General features: G+C 40.1%; 1 protein-coding gene across 1 annotated transcript; it reads right to left on the bottom strand.

The window, feature by feature from the left end:
* Positions 1-80: 80 nt before the first annotated feature.
* UEVLD (UEV and lactate/malate dehyrogenase domains) lies at positions 81-19,488 on the bottom strand. Its single transcript, XM_060768157.2, has 12 exons — positions 19,310-19,488; positions 16,918-17,002; positions 16,515-16,580; positions 14,836-14,999; positions 14,432-14,567; positions 13,668-13,786; positions 12,758-12,863; positions 12,143-12,313; positions 10,867-11,040; positions 4,229-4,316; positions 3,044-3,167; positions 81-1,625 (listed from the first exon to the last, which is right to left on the bottom strand). The coding sequence occupies exons 1-12, from the start codon at positions 19,349-19,351 to the stop codon at positions 1,461-1,463; spliced, it is 1,440 nt and encodes a 479-aa protein (XP_060624140.2). The 5' UTR covers positions 19,352-19,488; the 3' UTR covers positions 81-1,460.
* Between the last annotated feature and the right edge of the window lie 3,938 nt (positions 19,489-23,426).

Here is a 23,426-nt window from a genome sequence, read left to right as displayed (position 1 = left end):
TACCGAGTTCCATAAATAAAATACATTTTCTGATAATTAACCAATGAAACTGAAGGCCAAAAACAATAACACAGATCAGATATTGTTACCCAGTTCTTTAGGCTTTTATTGCGATTACCCCCCTTTTCTATTTCTCCCCATAGGGTATTTACTCACATGTACAATGCAAAATGGAAAGGCAACATTTCATCTGGTCATAACAAAAATACAAAATGCATATATCATATATTGATAATCAGCCTGGCAAATATTTACCACTGTTAAGGCTTACTGCGAGATTTCACATCATGATTCAAAAATGCTAAAATCTATCAGTGCAAAATGCTGAGCAGTGCATTCAGGTCCTTTATATACCACTAAGAGATGTTTAAAAAGGATTACCCAGGTATATATTTCTAAAAATATTCCAGTTTTATCATGGTCTGGGTTCCTGAATCACTATTTAAATTAAAATATAGCATTTACGTCCTTGCTTCTATTGTATTCAGTTGCCTCTGGATAATCCCCTATATTTCTGTGGAGTGTGGCTCTTTAGGGAGTAGTGAGCAGAAGGCATAAAGCAGCAGTGCATACGAAGAGGAGTGCATATGGTTCCCCAACCATCACCGCACAGACCCAATATATCCATTTAATGTAACCCTTATAGCGCTGCAGTTATCTGTCATCTCACTCTAAATCTGAATGAATCCCAGAGTCCTCTAAGAAAAAAATTCTGACATGTTAGGCCTGAACAAAATGTTTGTTGAATGCCACCATCTACCCAAGCTTTAGGTGATTTTATGCAGTTTTATTTCTTTATTTTTCTAAAATTCTCTAATATAATTTTATGAAGAAATAAAGTAGCCTGAATCATGAGTTTGGATTTTGGACAATTTCGTGTTATCAGCTCTTTCCATATCTAGACTTTAGAAAAGTATAAAATTTATATTTGCCAGTTCTCTCCAATACATACAAGGTGGTAATAGAGTATCTGTACCAGATGTGTCACAACTGGTTGAAATAAGATCTATGGTCACAGTCCATTACTCTTGGATGGACACTTTGCGAAGGGAGTGTAGTTCTGAATACTATACCTGACACAATGAGAAGAGGATGAAAACACTGTACACTATTGCTACTAGAAAAGGTCTGTATAGGCAAGGCCCAAGAAGAAAAAACGACAAAGATGACACTATTTGATGCAGAATGTAAAACAGACACATTATAAAATAGGCATTCTGTTGACACAGGACATTGTGATAAAACATTTGTAAACTGGTATATTATTCTGCTTAATTATTTTGACTGTCAAGAAAACATTGTTAGAGGAGGCTTTGTACCTATTACTAAAGATGCTGGAGTGTAGTAAAGCTTCAATGTTGTGAGGTAATGTTTCGGCAGCCATGCAGGCACTGATGGTGTCTGCTTCTTCTTCTTTAAATGTGAAGTATTTTTAGGAACAAAAGGATCCTCCACACTATTCAAAGTTTCAACTGCTGTTGAAGATCATGAATTGATGCAGCACTCGACTGCAGTTTCTCTGCTACAGCATCCTCATCTGATAGTTTGATCATTTCAATCACTCCATTGATTCCAAGGGCACAAGGCACACTTAAAAATACTTCACAGTTGATATTGTAACAGCCCTGGGGGAGGGGGGGGGGATAAAAACATTCAAGTACGGAAAACATATTGTATGTACATTATTTGAGCTTCATTCATAAGTGGGTAAATATTGTTAAGGCTGTGGTATTAGAAGTAAATTTGAAAACAGATTGGCACTTGTTTTTGAGAACACAATCGCAGTGTAAATGATATGATTATACTCTGCGAGGCCAAAGACTGCACAAGTATAATGTAACTGGCATCCAATCAACATGTATCAGAAGGTGTGGGTGAACCCATACCAAACAAAACATTTTATTTTTAAACAGCTGTCCCTGTGATATGGAATTACTTGTGCTACAAAAACAGTCTCTGATACAATTTTTGGAGATCACATTTTAAAAAGTCAAACATATATTTTTTAAAAAGGCTGAATGCAATGGATTCAGCTTAAAAAAACAAAAAAGCTCTTTAAAGTTGAAAATTGGGATATTTTCCAACTTTTTTCACCTAAAAAAGGGAACACAACAGATTTGTGACTTATGTTTGGCATGTAAAATTGAGCAAAATGTAGTACGCTCTGGTTAATATAAGAAACATATGGCTGTAAAGCTATGTTATATGTTTGCTGTTCGTTTCTAGACCATAATCATTTGTATCAGAATGTATTTATTTAGAATATTTATACTTCACCCTTGAGTCAAAGAAACTCATGTTGGGGAACCTTTCTAGCTATGCTGTGAAACCAGTCTAAATCTGAGGTTATGTCTGTTGGGGATCCTCTCAGTTTTGTGCTGTCAATTCTGCTATTGTTCAAAACATTAGATATTTAAGGAATATCGATTCCTCAGGACACTACTTAAATGATCAAATTAAATCTATCTGCAATTCTCACAAAAACCTCTCTTCATTTCTATATATGAGCATTGCGTAATTTAGGTATTTATGTATTTAATTAGGTGCAATATAATTCTAATAATCAATATAAGAGTTTTGTTTTAGTATCCCTGATGCAGAGTAATTCAGGTATCACACTGCACTTCTTTATAGCAGGGTTTCTCAACTGACGTTTAGCAAGAAATTGTGGCAACTTAAAGCACATAGAATCAAAAGGCCTACAGTACTACTCAGGCAGCCCCTCCTGAGTAGCCTTCAGACTATGGCAAGTATATAGCAGAATTTTAATATTTCTTCCCTCATCTTCTTGAATGTCTCAGAAATTATTAATCACAATTTAAGGTAAGCTCCCACTGGCAACAATGGAAGCTTTCTTATTCCACACAAAACAAGAAGTATTTACTTCATATCATTAATTGCCTAATGATTCCTTCTGTCTTAAAGAATATTTTCATTTTGAGACATATTCCTATTTAATTATTTTTATAGTTTTCGAATGAATACATATAAATGCTTCCTTTGCTTAAAAAAACAAACAAAATAGAGCTAGACCCATGCTTACCTTCATCATAGTTGATATGGAATGTACTTTTCTTTTATTGTTTAGTATACTGTCAGACAGATCAGCTATTGACAGACCAACAGACCACGCTCTTTGGCCTTTGCCTTTCAAAATTTCCATTGCTCTACAGAAAAGCAAACAAAGAAATACCTAAACAAACCAAATATTTAAAATGCCCCTTCTCAGCCAGTAAAATGTTTCCTTTTAAAGAAAACAGGTACTTAAAAAGAGTAGTACAAATGGTCTGTATTTGAAAGGGTAAAATGGTAATGGACTGGATGAGGATAAACAAACTGAAACTTAATCCAGACAAGACAGAGGTACTCTTTGTCAATCAAAAGGCAGATGAGGGAATCAGATGAAGCCTGTGCTTGATGAAGTTACATTCCCTCTGAAATTTCAGGCTCACAACTTGGGCATTGTTTTGGACTCCATCCTGATCCTGGATGTATTTGGACAGTTAAGCCCAGTGTGCTGGTGGAGCCTATTCCAATTATGCTAACGCAACATGCCTTGATTACACCCCATTTGGACTATTGCAACAAATTCTATGTGGGATTGCCTTGGAAACTGGAAACTTCAGCAAGTCCAAAATTCTGCAGCAGAAATTTTAACTAACAGCTTAGTTACAAGGAGCATGAGACTCACTCATTAAAACAGCTTCAGTTTGCTTCTGATACAATTCAGTGTTGGGCATGACTTATCAAACCCTATACGGCTTATATTTGGACTATTTGAAAGACTGTATCTCTCAATACAAACTGCCAAATCTACATGGCGAGGCTTTCTCTTGATCCTGTTACCACGACTGGCTTGTTTGAAGAGAACCCAAGAAAAGCAGGACTTACTTCCTTTTGCCTGTTCTTTGTTTAAATGGGTTTTAAATGTGTAATTTATAAGCTTTAAATGCCTTTAAATAATATTATACTGTTCTAATGAGATAATTTTGTTTTTGCAAAAGATAGTAATTATAATAATAACATTATTTTTGGTGACCCACCTTGGGTCCCACTCTGGAAGGAAGGAAGCATATGAGTGAAATAAATAAATAATAACAGTGACTACATTACTACTTCAGATGAGATAAAACTGCAAAGGTACCACTCCGTTATTACTCCCGACAGCAAGCACTACTGAATTTAGAGTACACAGTATATGTATATGATTATAATAGAGATGCTTTACCTGTTAGTCAATAGCTTCTCAGCATTATCATTTATTACATCTTCATCCTGATGATCTGCTGCTACATTAGTCGCATTCCATGCTGTCACTGAATAAGATAATAATGATAATTCTTGTTGCTTTCAGATATTTGCATTTTTACCTAAACAAGGATTCCTCTTTAGAGCATTGCTTTTCTTCTTTTTAAATTTAACAGGTTTAAAATGTAAGGGTTACAGGACTCTATGAATATGGATTCCTGCTTTTCCATTTCTTTGAACTTGATTAAGAGGCCTGTATTTTATAATACATTTCACAATCGCCATCTTCCCTTTTCTTCACTGCAATGCAACATTTTAACTCTTTTGTAAATACTGTACATTATAGAGCTAGAAAAAAATGAATTTTTTACTTTGTTGACATTACAATAATGCAACATGCATGTATCCATGTGCTGTATAAATAATGACATTCTCACACAACAATGTAAAGGGGCAGTAGGCAATGTAAAACCTAACTATAAAATATGTAATTGGGAAACCTGGTCACAGCAGTTTATTTATTTATTTATTTATTTACTGTATTTGTATACCGCCTTTCTCAGCCTATCGGCGACTCAAGGCGGTTTCCAACAAAACAGTATACGTAATATCATAATACAGATTAAAACATTAAAACAGTATAAAACACAACAAAGGCAATAAAAAACATCATTAGTGTCTCCTTATTATCAAGCATTGTCCAGTTCCATCATCAAGTCATTAGATTTCCTATATCAGTTACGCTGCATTTGTAAACGCTTGCTGAAATAACCATGTTTTAACTTTCCTCCGAAATGTTAAGAGGGAGGGAGCCGATCTAATCTCCCTAGGGAGGACATTCCATAGCCAAGGGGCCACCCCTGAAAAGGCCCTGTCTCTCGTCCTCACCAGACGTACTTGTGACGACGGCGGGACTGAGAGCAGGGGTTCCCCGGACGATCTCAAGGGGATGACGATGGTTCATAAGGGGAAATGTGTTCAGACAGGTAAGTTGGACCAGAACCGTTTAGGGCTTTATAGGCCAAAGCCAGCACTTTGAATTGGACCCGGTAGCAAACCGGCAGCCAGTGGACCTGGCACAACATGGGGTTGTATGCTCCCTGGCTGCTGTTCGTTGGACTAGTTGAAGCTTCCAGACCGTCATCAAAGGCAGCTCCATGTAGAGCGTATTGCAGTAGTCTATACGGGATGACCACTAGAGCATGGACTACTGTGGCCAAGTCAGACTTCCCAAGATACGAGCGCAGCTGGCGCACAAGCTTTAATTGTGCAAATGCTTCCCTGTTCGCTGCCGAAACCTGAGGTTCCAGGCTCAGCGATGAGTCCAAGATCACACCCAAGCTGCGAACCTGTGTCTTCAGGGGGAGTGTAACCCCATCCAACACAGGCTGTAACCCTATGCCATGTTCAGCCTTGCGACTGACCAGGAGTACCTCTGTCTTGTCTGGATTCAGTTTCAATATGTTCAACCTCATCCAAATCGTCACAGCAGCCAAGCAACGGTTCTGGACCTGAACGGCTTCCTTAGTAGCAGGTGGGAAGGAGTGACAGAGTTGGATGTCATCTGCGTACAGATGACACCGCACCCTGAAACTCTGGATGATCTCCCCCAGCGGCTTCATGTATATGTTAAATAACATGGGGGACAGTATAGAACCCTGAGGAACCCCACAAGACAACGGTTGTGGGGTTGAACAGGTGTCTCCCAGTAACACCATCTCCAGAAAGGACCAGAGCCACTGCGGGACAGTGCCTCCCAGGCCCATTCCGGCGAGGTGTCCCAGAAGGATACTGTGGTAAATGGTATCAAAGGCCGCTGAGAGGTCCAGCAGAACCAACAGGGACACACTCCCCCTGTCTAGTTCCTGGCTTAGATCATCAACTAAGGAGACCAAAGCTGTCTCAGTTCCATGTCAGACTGTGCCGGATCCAGATAATCAGTGTCTTCCAAGAATACATGGAGTTGTGAGGCCACCACACGTTCCAGGACTTTGCTCAAGAAGGGGAGATTGGAAATAGGCCGATAGTTGACGAATTGAGTGGGGTCCAGTGATGGTTTCTTCAACAGCAGTTTTATAATAGGGTTGTTTTAAGCTCGCTGGAATGTTGCCTTCCTGAAGGGAGGCATTAACCACCACCTTCACCCACTCGGCCAATCCCCCTCTGGCTTCCTGTAGAAGCCAGGATGTGCAGGGGTCTAGGATGCATGTGGTCGGCCTCATTCCTCCAATTATCTTGTCCACATCCTCAGGTTTCACCAATTGAAATGAATCCATTAAAATCGGACAAGCAGGTGCTCGTGTTACATCCTCAGAGACTGCCATTAACATGGTGTCCAGGTCAGAACGGATCAAGGCAACTTTATCCGTAAACAGGGGCGGCCCGTCCATTACTCGAAGTAAGCGGTGGCGGAATACTTTTTTTGCCAGGGGGCGCTGTTCTGTCCTTAGGCCACGCCTCCTCCTGCAGGCCCCATGCGCCCTCCACAGCCTTCTTCTAATGGAGAAGCGCAGGCCCCGCCCACTAGGCGAGAGGGAAGTCCTCCCTCCCTCCCTCCACGTGCTGCCAGGAGGGAGGCAGCCAGCCAGCCAGCCAGCCAGCCAGGCTCTTTCGCTTTCCCTTTCCTTCCCTGCTGCAGCTGAGCCTGGACCCCTCTCAGGGCAGCAAGGAGGCCTGGTCAAAAGGTACTGCAAATGTCATCTTCTGTACATGCCTCCCCCAAACCCCTCTAGTATTTGGTAATAATGGAAGTCCTATATGCCAGGCTTGGTTCAATTCTATTGTTGGTGGAGCTCAGAATGTTCTTTGGTGCTTGGTAAACTGCAATTCCCAAATGTCAGGGTCTATTTTTCCCAACCCCCTCTCCAGTATTTTCTGTTAGTCATGAAAGTCCTGTATGCCAAGTTTGGTTCAGTTCTATTATTGGTGGAGTTCAGAATGCTCTTTGGTGCTTGGTGAAGCATTCTCACCTGATGTTTCACCCACATCTATGGCAGGCATCCTCAAGAGGCTGTGAGGTCTGTTTGTAACTAGGCAAGTGGGGTTTGTATATCTGTGGAATGTCCAGGGTGGGAAAAACTCATGTCTGCTTGAGGTAAGTGAGAATGTTGCAATTGGTCATCTTGATGAGTATTTAATGGCCTTGCAGCTTCGAAGCCGAGCTAGTTGCTGCCCAGGAATCCTTTGTTGGGAGCGGTTAACTGGCCCTGATTGCTTCATGTCAGGAATCCCCCCCCCCTTTTTTTAGTGTTGCTCTTTATTTATTGTTCTGATTTTAGAGGGTTATTTTAGAGGGTACTGGTAGCCAGATTTTGGGCGAGGGGCGAGCGAGGCATTCTCTCCTGACGTTTTGCCTGCATCTATGGCAAGCAGCATCCTCAGAGGTAGTGAAGTCTATATTTATAAGGGTTTATATTTATGTGGAATAATGACCAGGGTGGGACAAAGGACTCTTGTCTGCTGGAGCGAGGTGTGAATGTTTCAACTGACCACCTTGATAAGGATTTGATGGCCTGGCAGTGCCTGGAGCAATCTTTTGTTGAGAGGTGATTAGATGTCCCTGATTGGGTTGTTGTAGGTTTTTTCAGGCCATATGGCCATGGCCTAGAGGCATTTTCTCCTGACTTTTCGCCTGCATCTATGGCGAGCGAGAGGGGCGAGCGAGGCATTCTCTCCTGACGTTTTGCCTGCATCTATGGCAAGCAGCATCCTCAGAGGTAGTGAAGTCTATATTTATAAGGGTTTATATTTATGTGGAATAATGACCAGGGTGGGACAAAGGACTCTTGTCTGCTGGAGCGAAGTGTGAATGTTTCAACTGACCACCTTGATAAGCATTTGATGGCCTGGCAGTGCCTGGAGCAATCTTTTGTTGAGAGGTGATTAGATGTCCCTGATTGGGTTGTTGTAGGTTTTTTCAGGCCATATGGCCATGGCCTAGAGGCATTTTCTCCTGACTTTTCGCCTGCATCTATGGCGAGCGAGAGGGGCGAGCGAGGCATTCTCTCCTGACGTTTTGCCTGCATCTATGGCAAGCAGCATCCTCAGAGGTAGTGAAGTCTATATTTATAAGGGTTTATATTTATGTGGAATAATGACCAGGGTGGGACAAAGGACTCTTGTCTGCTGGAGCGAGGTGTGAATGTTTCAACTGACCACCTTGATTAGCATTTGATGGCCTGGCAGTGCCTGGAGCAATCTTTTGTTGAGAGGTGATTAGATGTCCCTGATTGGGTTGTTGTAGGTTTTTTCAGGCCATATGGCCATGGCCTAGAGGCATTTTCTCCTGACTTTTCGCCTGCATCTATGGCGAGCGAGAGGGGCGAGCGAGGCATTCTCTCCTGACGTTTTGCCTGCATCTATGGCAAGCAGCATCCTCAGAGGTAGTGAAGTCTATATTTATAAGGGTTTATATTTATGTGGAATAATGACCAGGTAGGACAAAGGACTCTTGTCTGCTGGAGCGAGGTGTGAATGTTTCAACTGACCACCTTGATTAGCATTTGATGGCCTGGCAGTGCCTGGAGCAATCTTTTGTTGAGAGGTGATTACAGATGTCCCTGATTGGGTTGTTGTAGGTTTTTTCAGGCCATATGGCCATGGCCTAGAGGCATTTTCTCCTGACTTTTCGCCTGCATCTATGGCGAGTGAGAGGGGCAAGCGAGCGGCGAGCGAGAGGGGCGAGCGAGCGGCGAGCGAGAGGGGCGAGCGAGGCATTCTCTCCTGACGTTTTGCCTGCATCTATGGCAAGCATCCTGTACTAGTGAGGTCTGTTGGAAGTAGGAAAAAGGGTTTATATATTTATGTGGAATAATAACCAGGGTGGGACAAAGGACTCTTGTCTGCTGGAGCGAGGTGTGAATGTTTCAACTGACCACCTTGATTAGAGGGCCCGCCAGAGTGAGTGCCTGCCTTCCCTCCTTAATAATAATTTTAATTTCTCCTCCCTATTCTACTAAATTAATAATTAAATTTAAAAAATATTGAAAAAATATTGAAAAAATATTGAAAAAAAAGGGCGCCATCTTTACAAAATGTTTTGTAAATATTTACGAAATTTCGTAAATACTGAACTTTTTTTTTGGAAAATTTTGTAATTATTTTAAATATCGAAACAAAAAAAAACCCCAATTACAAAACGATTTTAGAAACAAATTTTTGCGTTGTTACCCAGGCCTAATAGATAGATAGATAGATAGATAGATAGATAGATAGATAGATAGTGATTGGTTTTGGGGGGGGGGGCGCCAAAATACTGTTTGCTTACCATTGAAAATTACCTAGGGCCGCCTCTGTCCGTAAAGAACCGAGCAAATGCTTCACAGCGGGCCGTCAAGTTGTCAGGGTTCCCATCCGGAACGATGGGATTTAACAGACCTCTGACAACTCGAAACAGATCCGCCGGACAGTTCGTTGCGGACACAATATTGGCCGCAAAGAAATATTTCTTTGTGGCCTTTAATGCTGCGGCATATGCCCTTAGCAGGGCATCAAGCCTTCCTTGATTTGGCCCGGTTGGATCTGAACACCACACACCCTCTAGGCTCCCTTTCCTTCACTTCATCACTGCCAACTCCTCGTTGAACCAAGAAGATAGTTTAGCTCAGCTACTTTAGAGGGGCCATTCCGGAGCAATTGTCTCTATTCCCCTAGCCATTTCCCCATTGCAGAGAGTGACCAGAGCATCGACAGAATCACCTACTGAGGTGGCGGGGAACTCCTCAACAGCCGTCAGGAAACCATCCGGATCCATAAGCCTCCTGGGGCGGACCATCTTAATGAGTCCTCCACCCCTGCAGAGGTTAGTGGGCGCAATGAGCCTAAACCTGATCAGGTAGTGGTGGGTCCATGGCAACGGAGCGGTGGTCAGCTCCTTTATACCATCACCATCCCTCCATCCTTGGCAGAAAACCAAATCCAATGTGTGTCTAGCACTGTGAGTAGGGCCAGTTATTAGTTGGGACAGCCCCATGGTCGCCATTGAAGACATGAAGTCCAGAGCTGCTTCTGATAGGGTGGCCTCGGCGTGGACATTGAAATTCCCAAGCACAATTAGCCGCTGAGACTCCAACACCAGGCTCAAGACCACCCCGGCTAGCTCAGGTAGGGAGACTGTAGTGCAGCAAGGTGGATGATACACTAACAGAATCCCTATTCTGTCCTGGTCACCTACCCTCAGGTAGACATATTCAAAATTCATTGACTGTGGGATGGAGCACCTAGTCAGGGAGATGAAATCCTTATAGACCACTGCAACCCCTCCTCCCCGCCCTCCAGATCTCGGCTGGTGCTGCACGAAGAAAACTGGTGGGCAAAGCTGGGTCAGATTTACACCTCCACCCTCGCCCAACTAGGTCTCCACTATGCACGCCAGATCTGCCCATTCATTCAGAATTAAATATTGGATGAAAGCTGTTTTTCCATTAACAGATCTTGCGTGCAACAGCACCACCCATAATCAGTTTAAAGCTCAATATTCCGATCTTCAATTGTATTAAAAATTCAATGTTTCCTTGTTTTCTCAAAGGAAAGTGCAGAAATCCTGTTGTTTTCTAATACAAAATCCAGAGCTGATTTAAAATACAGGGTCCATTATAATACACATAATTATACATTTACCTTTGTTTTCTCCTTGTTCACCAACAATCCAATGCCCTTTGTCTCTGGTTTCAGCTTTCAACAAGTTTGTAATAATATGTTGAAATCTTGCAGAGTCCAGATTACAACCAATGCCAATGACTCTGCTTTGAGGAAATCCACTCATCTTCCAAGATATATATGTCATTATTTCCACTGTACATTAAACACATATATATGTGAAAAGTCATAAACATTACACTGTTAGTTCGATACAACATACCAGTTTACAATCAAATGAAAAGCTTGTATAGAACTTTTAACAAGCACCGGAGATTGGATAACAACAGTTCTACTTATTTAAATAGAATCTTCTACAATTATCATAAAATATTTCAGCGTGGCTTTTTAAAATCCTTACATATTTCTTTTCAAGTTTCCAAAGCACTCTTACAATGAAATATTCCATGCAACTTGGTGAACAAAATCACATTGTTCATTACTATTGTGTTTATTTTACTTGATAGCTTGCTTGGATGGCTTCTACAACTGCATAAGGATTGCAACATTTATCTTTGGCTAAGCTGGTGCCTTCTGATCTGAGGAGGATAAGTATTCATTCTCTCTAAACATACATCCCAAAATTAAGCATGTTTGTTCAGTTGGGGCAGCCATTTGGTGTCTCTCTAGCATATCAATGGAACAATGACAGCAATACTCAGTGATTTTGCTTTCTTCTCATTCTCTCACAAACTCTGTCTGTCCACTTGACTTCTGCTAGTGGAAGGAGGCTAATTGGTTAACATCCCCTGATTTCAACTGGAAGTTTATTTAGGATCATAGTGTTTATTTGTTAAGAAAACAAGCAACATGAATTAGTATGCTGGACATTAAACACTGTTTTATGCAACTCTTTTGAATCAAGGAAGTACATTTCCCAACTTAATATCTGTCCATAGCAGAGTACCAAAAGTACACTTCCTCATATATCTATGCCAACACACACACACACACACACACACACACACGTGTGGATGTGCAGATCACCTGTTGACTTATATCAACCCCATAGATTTCACAGGATTTTCTTAGACAAGGAATACTTAGAAATGGCTTTGTCAGTTCCTTCCTCTGAAATATAGGCCCTCATTTATACTAATCATTTAATGCAGTTCAAATCTACTTTCCAGCAGTGGTGGCCAGACAACAAACATCCACAAAACATGCAAATTAAAGCTTTTAACGTGCATCGGAAGCTCAGGTAATTCAGGTTATAAGCCAGAGGCTGTTAAATCCAAAAAGTAAAGCACTGCCTTACCGGGCTGAGAAGCGACAAGAAACACACTGTTTTGACTATAATGTGCTACTGATGGAATAATGTTTCTGAATAATTCCACATTGCTCTGAACAACATCCAGATAAGAGTCAGCATTGCCTAAGGAATTCACTGTAAGCACCACCAATTTTGAGTGTGCAGAGGCAGAAAAATCTAAGGAATACAAATAAATAATGTTAATCCATTTCTGCAATTTCAGTGTAGGACTTGCTTTTAAAAAGTTAACAGATTAAAAATAGAATTTGCTTATCTATTTATTTTTTCCTTAAATGAAAAATATGGTCTGTACTATCACAAAATTAATGTTAATATTCAGACAACAGAATAGCAGCTAATACTACGTAAGCAAGCAAAAGTACCCTACACAACCTAGGCAATGCTTAGTTAATATGGTTTGAGTTTAGTTATGAAGAAGTACAGACAAACAAGATGAATGATGCCTTTTGTTACTTTTGTATTGCACCTCAATATTGTCATGTTTTAAATTACAATTGCGAAGTGAAATATTCTGACAAATAATGCTGAGAATTACTTGGAAAAATCACTTAAAACATGCAAGGAAAAGAATACACACACAAAATCAGTGTGTATGATTACCTTTGCTGATTTCCACTTTTGGCAAGGCAAAGATTTCCAGGTCCATTGTACCTCCTTTTACAGTACCTTCAGAGCAGTCCAAAACTACCACCTTGTCAACAATATCCTGTAAGAATTTTAAAAGGAAGTTGTTAATCTAAGAAATTATTGTTGTGTATTCTGAAGGGAAGTCCATGGGATTCAATCTAATCAAAGTACTCACAAAGCAACCAAAAAGCAGATTTGCCAGATAAAAAGGGTAAAACTTCTGTATTTTTATTAGTTGCATAGAAAAGGAAATTTTATCCAGTGTTGCTTATTATGCAAGTTTCACCTACTGAAATTTCCTCCTCTATATAACCATGAATCAATACAGGAATCCCCATCTCTTATTTTATTTGGCAATGTGACCAAAACATTGTGCAATTTCTGTAATCAATCATACTTAATTATAAATATTAAATGAAAAAATCTGAAATCTTATACATTTCTACTCAGCTTGCTAAAATCTGGCCAGTTTAAATTAAGGCACTGATAAAAATACCCATTCCACAATTTATGATGTCAAGGTGAACATCAGCATGGATTGCCAGATGATGAAAGGCTGTACAGATTGGGTTTTGCAGAATAATCCTATTCAGTTTTATTCAAAAATGTTCAGTGTACCTTTACAGAAAAGTATATATGGAACCTTTTTGGGAGTAAGTCCCTTTGAATACAGCAAGACTTAATAAACATTTGTAATCATGATCAGTTAATTATGTCCAGACCTTATTTTGTTGAGAAAAGCATTTGTTCCCTCTCTTTGTTTCTCACTCCATATGCACACACATACCATTTTAGATAAAAGCTAAATTCTATTTGAATTATACTATATGTTTTCTTAAATTATTCTGTCTCACCATATACTTATTTCTAATAAATTATGTACCTTTGCTGAAATAGCCAGTGCACAAGCAAGGCCCAGATCTCCAGCTCCAACTACTGTAATTTTGTTAAATTCTCTGTCATCTTCTTTCCCATTTCCCTTTGATTGTAGGTTATTTTCACCTAAAACAACACATCATAACTCATTTAATCTACAGACCTGAAAATACCACAGCTGCTTGAAGAAACACTGATTGGGTCTAATGAAACAAATTTTAACTAAGACATAATGGTTAGAAATTACAGCTAGTGGGCAAGGAATTGGAAGACCCAGGTTCAAATTACAAAGCTCACTGGATGACGCTGAACTAGTCATCATCTCTTGGCCTCGCCTACCTCACACAGGAGTTCTGAGCATACAAAATAATCAGTTACAGTGATAGTAATTTAACTTTACATTTATTCACAGGAAAAGTTATCCTTTATTACCAGTTATTTTATATGCATGGAAGCATATAAATGTTAACTGTTGACTTTTAAAATTAACTTTCCAAGTACAAAGTTGGGAGGAAGAGAATTGTAGGTATTATCCTAAGCTCACTTAAGCACATTTTCTTATTGAAGAAAAGGAAGCAGATAAATGCATTATTAATAAACTAACAATAAAACATGGTCATCTGTAAAGAACGAACAAACCTCATTTGTACATGAATATGTAGATGTAAGTCCCTGTGTATTCAATGGGTCCTGCTCCCTGGTAAGTATGCATTCCTAACATGTGACTGGCTAGTTTTATGAATGTGAAACAAAACAAAAAAAGCTGCAAACCTTCAGTAATTTTGGCAATGTAAGATAGCAACTCCAACTGTCTGGCAGCATCAGCAGATGATAATGAGTACAGTGGAAGCTCCTCTTCAAATTTCATGGTCATTTCCTTTATCAATCCTACAATCATTGACTGTGGCTGAAATAAATATAGAATAACGAGAACCAGATTTTATTTGGCAAATGTTCTAATACAAAGATATCCTAAAGAAAAAAAGATAGCATTCTCTCTCTCTAAACACTCTCTGTGTGTAAGTTAACGTGAACTAACATTTTATGTTGAAAGGAGCATGTTAACATAATAAAATATATATTACATCCATGACATCAAAATTGAAGAAACCTATCTATACAAAAACTTTGAACTGATTTTAGTAGCATTTAATTTAATGCACACACATCCTTACATGGGTCCAGTTTTGTAGATATGGCAAGTAGATCCTTCCCCGGGCATCCACATGTTTTCCTACAGAAATCCCCATGTTTGCTGTGGGCTTCAAGTAGCAAATTGGAGGAGTAAGAGGATGAGAATCTAAAATCCATAGCCAAATTGGAATGTTGTAAGAACTCCCTGTAAAAATATAACACATAAGATACAACTATTACTTCTTGGTTCATCACGTAAAGGTTTTAAAATGCACATGTAATTTTTAGCAGGCTCTCCATATGCTGAATCAACTTTATCCACAAGGATCCCATGGCTTTCAAACAGAAATTACATATGTGCAAGCTAGCAATATTGAAGAACAGAGCTAGACAGTATCTAGAATTAAGGTACAAGAGGCCTTCTTTCATATTCTATGATTTTTTTCCAATACAGTACCTCAACTGCATCCATAGTCTACCTTAAAGAAGTCACTTCCCTGTCCACCACTGCACTGTCAAACTCTTATAATTAAAAAAAATGTTATTGGTACTGAAGGAAGTTGCTATTTTACACTCTGGCTCTACTATCACAAAAAATCTGACTTACTCAAAGAGTATATCAGCAGTCCAATAAATACTTACCAGGCAGATTACAAATAAAAAACTATAATCATTAACAAAATGAAAAAATTACACATAGAAAAAGAATAATGAACAGTAAAAGAAATAAAGCCAAAAAAAGACTTTGAGTAGACTAAAAGCCATTATTGTGTCAGATGTGGTCCCCGGGGAGAGTATTCCAGAGCAATGGGGCATCACAAATTAGGAAATATCCACACTACAGAATTGTAGCAGTTTGATACCACATTGACTGTCATGGCTCAATGCTACAGAATGATGGGATTTTTAGTTTTGTGAGACACTTACCCTTAACTGTCAGAAAGCTCTTGTGCTACAATAAACTACAAATCACAATATTCCATAAGATGGAGCTCTAGCATAGTGTTGTCAAATTGCCATTATTCCACATATACACTCTAGAATTAATTAAGTTTTGCACCATTTCAACAGCTATGACTTAATGCTATGGAGTTTGGGGAGTAGTAGTTTCTTGGAGCTCTAGCACTCTTTGGCAGACAAGGTTAGAGGCCTTGTAAAACGACCACTCCCATCATCCCATAGCATTGTGCCATGGCAGTTAAAGTGGTGTCAAACTGCCTTAATCCTGCAGTATAGTTGTACCCTTTGAAACCCTTTTCTCCCACCACCATTTTGCTACTGATATAGGGGTCATCCAGATAAGGGCTGTGGAAGACTGTCCTGGTGTCCCAAGATTAAGAATCACTCCCTTTAACAATAAATTACAACAGTTTGTGCCAGCGTCTATGCTGCCAAAACTTAACCACCAATAATTACCTCTGGGTGCTACAGAAAGTTGCATTTTGGTTGGAAAACAAAAACTGAAAACACATTGTATCCTTGTGTGTGAGCATTAAATGGATTGGAGACTTTACAGGCTACATTGCCTTCCCAATGTCTACATATAGCCAATCTGCCTTTTGAAAAAATCTTATTAAGATTACAAAACACTTAATTATATGGGAGAATATAAATGTGTAAAAAGACAAGAAAACCAAGAGTAAAAGTTAAGACAGATTATAGTATTTTCTTAAAATGATTCCAATAATCTGTTATGAATAATACATACACATATAGTTACCTTGATATTTCACTGGAACTGTACCACTAAAATTCAGAAGGTCTTTCTGGGACCCATCCTTAAAAGCTAAAATTCAAAATGTTGATATATGTATTTCATTATTTTTAAACTTTAAAATCCTTTTAATATCAATACTGTCTGGTCTACTTTTGATATCAGAGGGAAGTTAATCGAACAGTGAAATAGTCAGAAAAATAAAAAGTGTTAAAATGTTAAATGTAAAAAGAAGCACAGTCAATATAGTTGTGACAGTATAGTATGTAATTCAGAAGCAGCAACAAGAAAACAAAACAAATAGTAGCAAACCAATTCTCTCATAGCAGAAGGAACTTGCAGTTTCTCAAGTCACTCCTGACACGGAACCCTCCCCCCCACCAAACCCCCCCACATTTATTATTCTTACTATAGGTACTCATGGCGAATCTGACGTTGGGATATAATTCATTTACACTCTTCAGTTCTTCTATGGTCAGATCTCGAAATTTATACTGGAGACAAAACAAACATAAATGTTACTTTAAATGTATTATTCTTAAGTAATTGGCCAATAGAGTTGAAATCCGAAATACATGAGAATGCAAGCTTCTGTGTCTTCTAAATTGCAAGTCAGGTGTAATCCTGATTCATTTCAGTGTCAACTCAAACCACTGCTATATGCAATTTGGGTCTGACTACACAAGGATGTTATTACCATTGATTGCTTTGGACTAGGACTGGCGACTATGGTTCAAATCCCAGCTCATTCATGGAAAGCCACTGGGGGACCTTGGGCAAGTCACACTCTCTCAGCCTCAGAGGAAGGCAAAAGCAAACACCTTCTGAAGAAATCTTACCAAGAAAATGTCATAGTAAATAACCCTGTTGGGTTGTTCTAAGTTAGCAATTATGTGAAGGCACCAAACCTCAAAAGATAATTTCAACAGACATTGTTACATGGCCAGGGGGCTGTACTGTTCCATTAACCCCGCGGAAACCAAAAGGGGGTGCTAGACAGAAAATGATAGTCCATTTTATTGGGGGGGGGGGCTGAAGGAGGAAAACCATTTCCCCTGCTTTTGCTGGTTATTCCACCTCCCTACTTAACAACAACAACAACAACAACTTTATTCTTTTATCCCGCCTTCATCTCTCCAAAGGGACTCAGGGTGGCTTACATAGGGACCAAGCCCAAAATAAAAACAAAGGTTACAAAGTAACCCAATTAAAAACATATAACATATTAAAACAGTAAAACCAATAAAAATAAGATATCATAAAACATAGACCAAACATCAAACAACCAGCAGCCAAAAAAAGTGGGCATGTGCAGATTTAAGACTAATAGGGCAGGACAAGGGCTTGTGCAAATGCAAACTATAGGGCCAGGTCTGGAAATAAGTGCTGGAGAACCAACCAAAAGATAGGGCTAGGCAGACTTAATCAGTAGCTAAACCATTATTCAAAGGCACATTGGAACATCCAAGTCTTCAAGTCTTTCTGGAAGGTGGACAAGGTGGGGGCTAATCTAATCTCCCACTTCATAATAAACTGTTGTTTCCACTGCTGTGATATGAGTGGGGGGACAGGAAAACAGGGGGCATATAAAATGGACTATCCTTCTCTGTCTGGCGCCGCTATTGGGCTTCGGCCCAGATAATGGAACCAGGGCTGTAGCCAGAAAAAAAAATCGGGTGGGGTTGAAAATTTCGGGGGGGGGTGTGAAAATTTGTGGGGGGGGGGGGTTGAAACTTGCCAGCTAGCTCACGCTGAAGCAAAGATCACAGCAGGGGGCAGAGCAGCCTTCCATAGCCTGCAGCTCCGCCCCTGTCAAGCACCTCCACCAAGTCTGGCCTCCTTAATGAGAGCATTCAACACTCCCCCCCTTCCCCCGCAACTTGGTTGCTTCACTACATTGGCTATTGCTGCAAGTAATGACAGTGTGAATAAATTGTCAATATGCTTGAGATAGTGCTTGCAGTTCTGGAGGGACTTCATTTTTTGCATCTCATAGACTTAGCATGGGGATTTGGTTAACCAGTTAAAATTCATGAGTAAACCACGTTTTTTTTTACCTGAAAAAATTCGGGGGGGGGGGGGTTGAACCCTAACCCACTCCCCCACCCCGCTACAGGCCTAAATGGAACAGTACCCAGGGGAATTTTCACAGTATAAGTTATGGCGTTATTATTCCACTTTACCAGCTGGGGTTCCACTCTTGGGAATTGTGGGGTCTGTAGGCAGATGGTGCATCTGCACTGTAGAATAAATTCGGTCTGACACCACTTCAATTGTAATGGGTGAATATATTGAATCATGGGAGTTGTTTTACAACAGTCATGGGCAAACTTGGGCCCTCCAGGTGTTTTGGACTTCAACTCCCACAATTCCTAACAGCCGGTGGCCCAAGTTTGCCCATGACTGTTTTACAAGGTCTTTAACCATCAAAGTTCTGGTGCCTCACCAAACTACAACTCCCATGATTCCATAGCATTGAGCCCTGGCAGCTAAAATGATGTCGAATGCATGAATGGTCCAGAGATGCATGCTGGGATTTGTGGTCTGTTGATCCCTGGCGCCAGGATCTCTTTGGGCCAAGCCCAAGTGGAGTAACAGCGCTACCATGGCTCAGTGTGAATAACAGGCACCAGGGCAAGAGCAACCATTCGTTCTCCTGCACAGCCATTTAAAGGGACAGGATCCCTAACCGGTTTCCACCCTAAAAAAGTAAAAGGAGGTGGGCAATGGGGGCTCCCCCTCCTCCTCCTCGTCCCCCAGAAGGGGCTGCCATTCTATGGGGAGTGCGCCTTCCCGCTCGCCTTGCTCAGCCACTTCCTCAGCTTCTCCTCAGAGAACTCCATGGCAGGCCTCCCAACACGGCACCGGCACTTCCTGTTGTCCCGGCTCGAGCGGGTGCGGGGAATGGACGGCAAACGCCAAGGAACAAAATAACTCGGGCGCCCTGGGTCGGGCGGGGCGCCCTGACCGGCTTGGCGACTTTTCCCCTCCTCTTTCCGCTCCTCCGCCCCGCCCCTCGCGTATAACATTACACGCAGGACACTCGTTCCTTTTCTTTCCCTCTGCTCTGGGCCACAAAGGGGTTTTTGTGCCAAATTTGATCCAGATCCATCAAGCCATGTAACAGCATAGACATACTTTGACTTCGAGATATAAATACAGTAGAGTCTCGCTTATCCAACATAAACTGGCCGGCAGAACATTAGATAAGCAAAAATGTTGGATAATAAGGAGGGATTAAGGAAAAGACTATTAAACACCAAATAATAATAATAATAATAATAATAATAATAATAATAATCTTTATTTATATATCGCTCCATCTCCCCGAGGGGACTTAGAGCGGTTCCCAAGTAACATCACAAACCATACGGAGTAAAAACAATATAACCATAAGATTAACAAACAAAATATAAGCATAAAAATTGTCACCATCACACACATATATTAAAAGTAATCCTGCCTGTTCAAGCAATTAAAAATTTAAAAGGCCGGGCCAAGATTTGTGCAAGCCCAAAAATTCTAGGGGCCCCGGGAATTAAATGCAATGCTATGGCAGGCAACAATAATATTACATTATAATTTTACAAATTAAGCACCAAACCATCATGTTTTACAACAAATAAACAGAAAAAGCAGTTCAATACACGGTAACATTATGTGGTAATTACTTAATTTACGAATTTAGCACCAAAACATCACAATGTATTGAAACAGCTGTGGATCCGGGTGATAGGCAGACTCTGTTGGATAATACAGTTGGATGAGCGAAGGCTGGATAAGCGAGACTACTGTATAAAGAAAAATTAATTTAGGCTATATATATAAGGGCATATAATAGCCTAATTGTAATTCTATACACAGTTTGTGGTTTGTGTTAAAGGAGATGGAAAATGGAAAGGGTTCAAATGTAGGAGTGAAACCGTTTCTGGTTGCTTGAGAGTTACTATTAAAACTGGCCTAACTAATATTATACTCTGTACTATACCACGCCATAAACTCTGTATTGACTTGATATTAATATTGAAATGAAGTTCTTTTTGGTCGTGTCAGGAACGACTTGAGAAACTGCAATTCACTTCTGGTGTGAGAGAATTGTGCCATCGCGCCTGGGGCTATAGAGAAAGAGGCATGGACGTGACTTCTTTCCCCAGGGGATTGCTTCTTGCCCTCCTTTAGGGAAACTGGAACTCCCAAGGACCAGAACACAACAGTTAACTCGAAATGATGTTTATTGTTAACAGTTAGCTTTCTTTCTTAGGTACAAACTTTATGTTTCAACAGGGAAAACCACTTTATAAACTCTAAGTCCAGGGTCCTAGGAGTAATAAGCTGAGAAGCTTTTCCTGTTCCCTCTCTCTGAATGGTTGTGGATGCCGGAGCAAACCACAACCCCAGTTCAGTGGCCTAAGTTGAAGGACAAGACCTTCCTATGGTGCCAAAGAACCGGTGTGAAGGCGCCTGAGATCTTCACAATGTCGTTCAGGGGGTTTGAACATAAAGTATAAGACTCAGGGGTAAAAACCTAAGAGTTGATAGTAAAAAATGCCTTGACCAGGGGCTTTGGGCCAAGCTTTTGGACACGTCCATCCAATGAGTCTTTTTCTGAGGTAAAAAAGGTGAGAGAGATACCTTCCCTTTCTCCCTTGGAAGGGGTGGAGCCTAAACAAATGAACTGGGGAAACAAGCCAATTGGTGCACAACAACAATAAATTGACAGCTATAATAACCAATGAAATGTAACTATACATATACAAGGTAGACAGGAATAAAATGGCAGTTTAAATCCTGCAACTAACAGTTCTAAATATATACAAAGGACGATGCCCAGGGGACACCCGGATGAACTGATGTTTTTATCATCCTTGTGGGAGGCTTCTCTCATGACCCCGCATGAGGAGCTGGAGCTAATAGAGGGAGCTCATCCACTTCTCCCTGGATTCGAACCTGCAACCTGTCGGTCTTCAGCCCTGCTGGCACAGAAGTTTAACCCACTGCGCAACCAGGGGCTCCAGTGCAGTAATTAAAAGCAAATAAAAACAAATAAAGGTAAACTTAATGTAACACAGTTTTGTATTATAAAAAAACCAAGATTAATTAATGTAAGTTATCATTTCTTCAACTTTTGCTAGTTGTTTGAGAGTTCCGGTTGCCTGAGTTCCAGTTAACATAGGTCCCTTCTACACTGTCCTTATACCCCAGGATCTGATCCCAGATTATCTGGCAGTAGAGACTCATACAATCCAGCATTTTACCACCATTGGTTGATGTGCGCAGTTTTATTGAGTTTAGATTGGTGTTTCATATGCGTATTTGTTTGATTTGTATTTTATACTGTGTTTATTTTATGTTCTGTTTTTAGGCACCTTATGCCATGTGAGTCTACCATATAATACTTTGAAACTGGACCCCTCTTCCTCATATTTGTGTGGGTTAGGTACCCCTGTTTAGTGGTCTCCCCTTGGTCCTGTTGTTCCTCTTGGACTGGGATCAAGCAAAAAAGAAGAGAGCAGACTGCTTGTAGCACTTTAAAAGCAGAAGAAGAACTAATTAATTAAAGCAATAGCTGCAAAACTCCAGTGCAGCTGCAAAGTACAAAGTGTTTCAACACAGCATGTTTCAAGATGTTACAATTCCACAAAATGTTACAAATGGTTCAATGCATTGTCAAGTTTTACTAACCATTTGGAGCCAGAAACAAATTCAAAAACATATCTGCAGGTGGAGACTACCTTATGTCTGAGGCTAGGGCTGTGTGCGTGCTAGGAGAGGCATTTAGTGGGAATAATTTAAATTCTATGCCCCACCTTTTCATGTGGTAAAGGTTATATTCACAAGCAGTTCATGGTTGCAAAGGTATTGGGTCTAGCTTTTTGAAACACTATTTATTTTTCTTGTTTGGTATTTTTATTAGTGTTTTCAAATATGGTGGCCAACAATCACTGGAGATCAGAACTGCCCCCTCTATTCTGTCATTCAGAAAACGGGTGAAAACCTGGCTATGGGGTTTGGCTTTCAACGAGTGAATCAATATTTCTGTGATTGGATAGATGACGATGAATGATGGACAACGAATTCACTATGATGACTGACCATTGTTATTATGTGATTACATTTTGCTGTTATAACGTTTTAATTGAATATGTTATATGATGCTTTTAATTATTGTTTTGTGATTTTATTGTTGGAAACTGGCCCGAGTCCCCCGATAGAGGGGAGAAGACCGGTATACAAAATTGCTAAATAAATAATAAATCATCTAAACTTTCCACTATCCTCATTTCATGCTCTCTGCTTTCCCATTTTCCAAAATATATTCCATAATACTTTAAAGCCAAATGTAGATAACGTGCTATCTCTGTGGTGCACAACTTTTAAGAGATGAAATGATATGCCTCCCTATGGCATATCATTCCATTTCCTAAATGTGACAGGCCCTTTGCTCTCAGTAAACATTAGGTCTGTGTATGCTCCCCCATCTTTAAGAAGGCGATGCTCAGAAAACGCACAATGAATAAACACAAAAAAATCAATGCTATTCTGTTTACCTTTAACTTTATCCACATCAACCAATACCAGAGAAAGTGCTGCACATGTTCTATAACTAATGTTTCTATCTGTTATGCCCACATGGGTTTAAAGCCATTTGTGTAATGAGACATTTTGACAGCATTGTCATTAAACTATCCCTACAGCATTTAAAAAATCTGAACTTTAATATTTGAGAACTTAAATAGCAATAGACAACCTAGTATGATCCTGAAGTTCTTCAGAGATTAGAGTTAGGTCCATGTAATGAAAGCGACTTTTGCAGTAATACTTGTACCATTACCTCGAAAAGTAATATTTGGGAATCACAACTGTGTGTTAGTTTTTGGTTCAGAGCTGTATTTCTTTCTACCCAAACTTTTTTTCATG

This window comes from Anolis sagrei, chromosome 1, assembly GCF_037176765.1.
Source record: "Anolis sagrei isolate rAnoSag1 chromosome 1, rAnoSag1.mat, whole genome shotgun sequence".
Taxonomy (NCBI): Eukaryota; Metazoa; Chordata; class Lepidosauria; order Squamata; family Dactyloidae; genus Anolis; species Anolis sagrei.
This window is presented reverse-complemented; position numbering and strand designations above follow the sequence as displayed.